The sequence below is a fragment of the Ipomoea triloba genome, chromosome 14 (genome assembly GCF_003576645.1).
Source record: "Ipomoea triloba cultivar NCNSP0323 chromosome 14, ASM357664v1".
NCBI classification, from domain to species: domain Eukaryota; kingdom Viridiplantae; phylum Streptophyta; class Magnoliopsida; order Solanales; family Convolvulaceae; genus Ipomoea; species Ipomoea triloba.
In genome coordinates, this window is record NC_044929.1 from 6,559,787 (window position 1) to 6,568,385 (window position 8,599).

Below are 8,599 nucleotides of genomic sequence, written 5' to 3' on the forward strand. Positions count from 1 at the left end.
CTGTCTTTGAGTGTTTGGTTCATTTTCCAGAAAATAGACAGGAAAATGAACAGAATTGTATAATTGAATATTTTAATTAATTTATTTAAATATAACAACATTTATAACAAATATAACAATCAACAAAATCACAACAAAAATATTAAAAAAAATAATAATAAAAATAAAACATGCTGGTGGTTTCACGGAAACTAGTGACCGACTGGTCACTGGTTTCAAGATGCTATTTACCATTGACTCTATTTTTCCCCTCCTTCCCAAACACCAAAAACCCGTAAATCATTTTCCGGGTTTCCAAACACACCCTAAGTATAGGTATAAAATATGTCAATTGTAGCTTAGATTATGTGTCGCTCTCCCTCCGTACCTGTATACTCCGTATAACTATATACTTGTTGATTTGCTAAATACCAGAATTTGGTCTGGTATTCACGAATACTTTGTTATATAAGAGTGAATATTTTAAAGGAGACCCCAATTTTTCTGCCCGACATATTGTGTTAGTGGATGTATGCTTGTTTTTATTTTCCTTTTTTGAAAGCAAGAAGCAGAGGAGATCCATCCTTGTTGTAAACGATGCAGTCAAGCCTCAGCAGAACTAAAATTTTCAAGCAAAATCTAAGGATAACCCAATTGGGGAAAACGGGCCAAATCGAAGAGGCCATTAGAGTATTCAAGAAAATCACTCACCCCAACACTGTCACCTACAACTCCATGATCTCTGCCTACGCAAAAAATGGCAGAATAAAGCAGGCACGTGTGCTGTTTGATAAAATGCCGCATAAGAACTTGGTTTCTTGGAACACATTGATAAATGGCTACATATACAACGATCAGATTGAGCAAGCCTGCAAACTGTTTGAGAAAATGCCTCAACGGGACTTTTTCACGTATGCATTGATGATTACTTGCTATTCACGTAATGGAGCGCTTGATAGGGCAAGGAACATTTTTTATTCACTTCCTGATATGAGTAACGTGGCTTGTTGGAATGCAATGATTACCGGTTATGTGAAGAACGGGAGGTTGAGTGAAGCTAGGAAATTATTCGATAGGATGCCAGTTAGGAATTTAGTTTCATGGAATTCAATGCTTTCAGGTTATACCCAGAATGGGGAAATGGAACTTGGACTGAAGTTTTTCAATGAGATGGAAGAGAAGGATATTGTTTCTTGGAACATGGTGGTGTGTGGGTTTGTTGAGCTGGGTGACCTGGATTCTGCTTGGGAATTCTTTGAGAAGATTCCTTGTCCAAATGTTGTTTCTTGGGTGACAATGTTGAGTGGATATGCAAGATATGGGTGTGTATTGGAGGCTCGGAGGGTGTTTGACCAAATGACAGAAAAAATTTTGGTTGCTTGGAATGCAATGTTGGCTGCATATGTTCACAATTCCCTCATTGACGAGGCATGTAATTTGTTTGATAAAATGGCAGAAAGAAATGCAGTTTCTTACACCACCATGATTAGTGGCTTTGTCCGTGTTGGAAAGCTTGAGGAAGCAAAGAACTTGTTAGATGCAATGCCATACCAAAATGTGGGTGCACAAACTGCAATGATTTCAGGATATGCGCAACATAATATGATAGATGAAGGTCGTAAAATCTTTGATCAGATGAGCTCTCGTGACATTGCATGTTGGAATACAATGATTACAGGTTATGCTCGGTCTGGAAAAATGGATGAAGCTTTCTATTTATTTAAAAAGATGGAACACAAGAGTGTAGTTATTTGGAACACTATGATAGCTGGGTATGCCCAAGCAGGACAAATGGAAAATTCATTTGAGATGTTTGAGAACATGAGAGAAAGGAATGTTATTTCTTGGAACTCTCTTATTTCAGGTTTTACACAAAATGGTTTGTATGTGGATGCGGTCAAGTCTTTTGTTTCAATGTCTCGTGAAGGCAAGAAACCCGATCAGTCTACATTTACTTCTGCATTAAGTTCGTGTGGGAATCTTGCTCTTGAGTGTACTGGGAGACAACTTCACCAGGCAATTATCAGAAGTGGGTTTGCAAAAGATTTATCTATTTCTAATGCCTTAATCACAATGTATGCAAAATGTGGAAATATCTTCAATGCCAAAAAGGTGTTCCATGATCTTGAGAATGCAGATGTTGTGTCCTGGAATTCCTTGATTGCCGGGTATGCTTTAAATGGATATGGGAAAGAGGCAGTCAAACTTTTCCAAGATATGGAAGGAAAGGGGATGGATCCCGACGAAGTCACCTTTGTCGGAATTCTGTCTGCATGTAACCATGCTGGCTTAATTGATCTTGGTGTAAATTTATTTGAGTCAATGAGTAAAAAGTACCCTATAGAACCCCTTACTGAACATTATGCCTGTATGCTTGACTTGCTTGGCCGAGCAGGCAGGTTAAAAGAAGCCTTTGAGTTGGTAAGTAAAATGAAAGTGAAAGTTACACCAGGAATATGGAGTTCTCTACTATGGGCTTGTCGAATGCATAAAAATGCAGAGCTTGCTAGCTTTTTTTCTAAGAAGCTCATTAAAATCGAACCTCATAAAACGTCAAATTTGGTGCTTGTTGCAAACATGTATGCTGAGATCGGGAAATGGAATGAGGTGGAAAGAGTTAGGGAAACAATGATCGATAAAAGAGGGGTGAAACAACCAGGGTGTAGCTGGATTGAAGATAAAAATCAGTTAATTGTGTTTCTTGCTGATGATGACTCGAGAGCACAGAAAATGGAGATTCGTGATACACTGAAGAGTCTAACTGCACAGATGATGGATGCAGTTTGTATACCAGTTGGTAGATCATCTTTTCTTGATATAGGTTGATTGATCTCATCTTGAATCTTGATATAGAACTTTTAGGAAGCTCAATGGAGCAATCCCTAAATTTTGAGATCTTGTAGCTTGTTCATGGGGTCGATCTTAATAAAGGGTACAGAACAGAACAGAATACTATTTCTTGATTTCAGCTGATTACTATTCATTTCTAAATGTTGTGATCATGAGAGCCTTGATCAGTTGAGCAGTTGCAACAATGGAAGCAGAAACCTCTTCAAATGGCTACTTCTAATTGGTTCCTTCACTCTCTTTTTATGTGTATGTTTCTTTTTTTTTTTTTTTTGAGCTCTACTGACTCTGTTACATTGTAGTATCTGTTCATAACTACTTTCTCAACCTACTGAAGTACGAAGAGTCAACAGATGCCTTCACTGAGGCTCGAACCCACTCCCTTCCACATGGGAGTGTACACCGGATGCCGCTTGACCACAAGGTCTTTGGCATGTGTATGTTTCTTTAATTATGAAAGAGAAACTTCTTTTATCTTCTACTTATATTTATATGAGTTTATTATCAAAATGGTCCCTCGACTATTGTGGAATTATCAATTTGGTTCTCAACAATTTTTCGTGATCAATTAAGTCTCTTGACTTTGAAAAATTTAACCAATTTGGTCCTCCGTTTATTTTCCCGTTAAACATCCGTTAAATCGGAACCAAATTGATTATTTTGCTATAGTTAAGGGACCAAATTGGTAATTAATTTTTCACTGAAATGGTCCATTGACTATAGCAAAATTACCAATTTGGTCCCTATTTAACGAATGTTTAACGGCAAAATAAACGGAGGACCAAATTGGTTAAAATTTTCAAAGTCGAGGGACTTAATTGGACACAAAAAATTATCGAGGACCAAATTGATAATTTTGCAATAGTCGAGGGACCATTTCGGTAATAAACTCTTGTTTTTAGACAAATGTTAAGATTTGGACCTATTAAATTTTATATTCTTTTAAGATACTATGTTTGGATATTTCGGTTCAACCTAGCATCTATCAGTTCTTATACCGTGGACCATGGTCCACAATATAATTTGCGAGCATCTAGTTACAGTTAGTTTAAATGTGACGGTTTAATCCTCGTGGTCGTTAAAGATTTTTATTTGTTTTGCAAGTTGGAATATTGCTAGTTTCTAAATAAAATCATTTCTTATTTTGGGAAGTTCTAGTTATAGGAGTTTCTATTTTTTAGTAATACTATTTATAGTAAATTTCGGGAATTGAATTTTGATGGTTTGAAGAGTTTGATAACTTACGGTTTGGAAGAATTTCATGCAATTGACTATTTATTTATTTGGAATTATTTGGCGATTTGATTGATCCTCAACTTCTGAATAAAAATATGACAATTTTTCAAAAAAAAAAATAAAAAATAAAAATATGACAATTGAGTCTATTTGATGCTATATAATGGGTATGGTAAAGCTGTATTAAAAGTTGGAAATCTCAGCACAAAATTAGGGTGTGTTTGGTTGGTGGGTTTAGACATAAGGTATGAGTATCAAGTGATTGTTATTATTTGGTTGATAGATTTTTAGAATACTACTATGGGTTTGGAATACCCTATATATTAATGGGAAAACCCATACCCTAATGCAATAAGGGTTTCACTTCCCTTCCTCCTTTCTTCCCCAACTATTAATAATCATTCTCATTCCACCCTACTACCAAACATGCAAACTACTTTCATCAAAACTCATTACTCTTACCAAGTATTTGATACTCATACCGATTCCGATTCCCATGTGCGAACCAGACACACCCTTAAAATGTTTGTCCTTTTGATATGAATTATGTGCTAGGCACCAAAATTTATCACCATGTGCTAGTATATGAATTATGATATTATTTTTAACAAAACGAGATTGAGTTGGCCAATCAATATTGTAATGTCAAATGGCCGAATTGATTTGCTACGGATTTGGAGTGCTTTGACAAACATTATTCCATGGAACATGGTCCATATATTTGTGTAAACTATAAATAAAAATTATATTTTTAATATATTAAAAGTACATTATTTGAAAGTACATAATTTTTAATATATGATCAAATAATATACATTCAGTGCACAAATAATGTATTTTTAGTATATTAAGAAAGTATATTGTATTTATGGTCAACACAATAATTGTTGGTTGGAATTTAGACCCAAGTGGTTTAAATAAAAGAGTTTTGGGTGCTTAAATTTTGTGCATGGGCTTATCAAGGTGGTGATCTTGATGGACTGTAGATTTGAAATGGAGGAATTGAACCTGCATCATATTCTGGACTGCCTGGGTCGACTGGAATTTGGAACTGCATTTAATTAGCCAGATAGGATTAATAAATTTTACATTTAAAAAAGGAAAAATGTGCAAATAGGCTCCTAAACATTTCACGAAAAGTCAATTAGGCTCATAAATAGGGTCAGCCCATAAATTAGAAAACAATGAAAAGTATGAAGAAAACGAAAATAAAACTTTCAACTTCAGAGCCGGTGAAGCGTCGCTGGTGGTGGACGCTGGTGGGGAGATGAGGGTGGTGGACGCTGGTGGATAGACGGTGGTGGTGGACGCTGGTAGAGTGATAAGGAAGTTTTTCACGCGTCCATCAAGTATCAAATTATAGTATATGGTTTAGATATCGATGACTTTTGTAATGTTAGGAATTGATGCTATGTGGAGTTAAGCACAAGCTAAAACTACTCTTTTAGAAATTAGGCCTATCGATAATGAGTTGGTGGATATGGTTTAGCAAAAAAACAAATTAGACAAGTAAAACAAAAGAGTGGGACTTGGTTGGTACAAGCTAAGATGCCAATTATTCTTCTAAGGATTAAGGGATTAAAACAAGGCATAGGATAAGTGAGATGCACAAAAAGTGTCCAAATACCACTCTCATAGCTATTTGGACTTGCAACCTCACCTTGAACTCCACTCTCGTGGCAATTCAACCTAAAGTTGCCCAAACAAGAACACAAAGCATAAATTCTCCTTAATACCCGAAATACTCTCGTATTGGGCATCAAGTGTGTGAATGTGTCGCTAGTGTACAAGCTCTACTCTCGTAGCAACAAACACACTCCAAATCATGCATATAATAGGGATCCAACAATTATACACAATTTCACAACAAACCCAATTCACACAACTAACCCTAGAACACCCAAATAATCCCCTTTATACAATTCAACTCATATAGGCATCAATAGCAAGAAATCAAACCAAATCCTAGTCTCAAATGGCTTAGCTACTCATAATATAACAATAGATGCAAAATATTAAAGAAAGTAATTGAAAGCATAAATGGAAATCAAAGGAAAGAGATGGGTAAGAAAAACTTCTCTATTGAGCTTTTGAATCCAATATTTGTTATGTTCTTGATGCTTAATTGGAAGTGAAGAGAAACTAGTAATCTACCATATTCTAAGCTATTCTAAGCAAACCCTATCTAGGAAGTGAAAAGAAAATGAAAGATGTATTTTTGGGTGGAAGAAATCCCCTTTTAAAGGGTAAAAATGGGCCTGTCAAATGTTGCAGAGGCTAGCCACGGGTGTGGTCACGCCCGTGGCCAAACCCGTGGCCAGAAGTGGTGAGCTTACTGCCCAGTGGCCAGCAGGCAGTGTGCACTCTACACACAATGTCGGTCTTCTAGGCTATTTTTCACCCTTGAATCCTTTGAATTAGCATTTGTGATCTTCATCAAAGTTGTAGCCCTTCAAGTTAGCTTTCTAATGACATAAAAATAACTTGATTTGGACAATCCTACGCAGAGATATAGCCAAAAGATCGAGCAGTGGACGAGTTGTGCGAGAATTTCAACTTCTTGCTCTTTTGCTCAACTTTTGCCTTTGTTTGTCCAAATGACCCTAACCATTGAAGGCACCACAATTTGGCTCTCTAAGAGGTGTTTCATCCATCTTCATAGCTTCTCATTGACTCTCATTGACTCTACATGCATACGAAATACTCCAAAAATCATTCAATTCATCTAAATTATCAAGAATTACACATAAACACACACATGAATTAAATGTGGAACATTCTGGGTAAAATTATAACAAATGAAAAGGAAAATAAGCTTAAATGCAAGGTGAAAACAAGAACATTTTGGCACTTATCAACTCCCCCACACTTAAGCCTTTGTTTGTCCTCAAGCAAACACAAGAAATAAATTTCCAACCTAGCAATGAAATTGATCATACTCCCACTTTGCACAACCTATCAAACCACAATCAAACTTGCTACAACACAACTTGTTTCAAGAATTGCCTTAGCTTGACACACAAGTTTCATTCTCATGCCAATAACCAAGCACCAAAATCATTAAAGTGTGTAAGGATCAAGTGTGCACAAATACTAAGTTGAGATTATGCAAAACTTGACTTTGAATCAGATTCCATAGGCTTGCCCTTCATACTCCCACTAGCTCAACTCTACAATTGCATGCTAAGATCAAGTAGGACTTTTATTTGACTTATAATGGGGCTAAGGGTGTTTGGTTAACAAAGAAAGGGTATAAGAATAAAGCAAATGAGAGAACTTCACATTAATTCACAATTGGAGCTAGAAGAGATATAACTTCTATGGACTAAGGAGCAAAAAAGACTTAAAGACAGAACAAACCTCTAAAGTGGTGGGGTAGATCACAACTTACGAAACAAACTTCAAACTTTTATTCAACTTCTTTTTTTCTTTTCAGTTTTTTTTCTCATTTCATTCTTTTCAACATTTTTTTCTCAATTTTCTAAACATCACCATTTTTTTTCGTTTTAAAACAATAAACAAACATTATTCTCAAGACCCCACACTTAGACAAACTTATCAAGAGAATTGCTAACAAAACAAACTCCAATAAAGATATATTCCATGAAAAAGAACAAATGCTCTATTCTCTCAAGGGTGGAGGGAAACATTTTGGCTAATGTTTAAGGGTTAAATGATGAGATTTAACACAAGAAAAATAAACACAATGAAGGTTTAAGTGCTTAGCACTTATTGAACAAAACACAAGGCTCAACGGGGACAACTAAGGGTAAAACATATGTGTAAAAGGTAGGCTTAAAGGCTTGAGCTAAACAAAAATGACCTAAATAATTTCAAAACATGTTAATCTTAGACTTCACTTGAAGAGTAATGAGGCAAGTTCTAGCAAAACAACCATCACCGAAATCTCACATAAACCTCCACTAGCAATGCACAACACACTAGATCAAGAATTGATTCAATTATTAAGAAGTTAACAAGGTCATTGCAAGAGAATATATATATATATATATATATATATATATATATATATATATATATATATATATATATATATATATATATATATATGTATATCAATCATGTTTTTCAAATAAAAAATAAAAAATATATATATCAATCATGTAGAACCCCCTTGGCTCATCAATCACAAGTCGAATTGCAATAAGTTCCACCAAATCAAACCACAAATCAACAAAGAGGGAGTAATCACAACTTCAAGTATAGAAAGGCAATTTATCCAACACTAACCACAATGAGTCATCCAAGTAAAGCTTCAAAAAGTTTCAAAAAAAAATTCAAAGATTTCCCCAATATTTGTCCAACCCCACGCTTAGAAATTACATCGTCCTTGATGTAAAAGAAAATGAAGCACAAGGGGAAATGGTAGTACAATAATCACAAAGAGCACAATCTCTACTATCTATACCAAGTAAAACACTATACACAATTTAAAGAAAGTAGAGAAGGAAGGTGAAACTCCCCTAATGAATCTTCTTGTGGCAAAGAATCATCATGAAGCATTCTTGGAATTGAG

At 35.4% G+C, this 8,599-nt stretch overlaps 1 protein-coding gene across 1 annotated transcript; it reads left to right on the plus strand.

Moving 5' to 3' along the window:
- Positions 1–467: 467 nt before the first annotated feature.
- LOC116005045 (pentatricopeptide repeat-containing protein At4g02750-like) lies at positions 468–3,042 on the plus strand. Its single transcript, XM_031245271.1, has one exon. The coding sequence runs from the start codon at positions 577–579 to the stop codon at positions 2,803–2,805; it is 2,229 nt and encodes a 742-aa protein (XP_031101131.1). The 5' UTR covers positions 468–576; the 3' UTR covers positions 2,806–3,042.
- Positions 3,043–8,599: the final 5,557 nt, after the last annotated feature.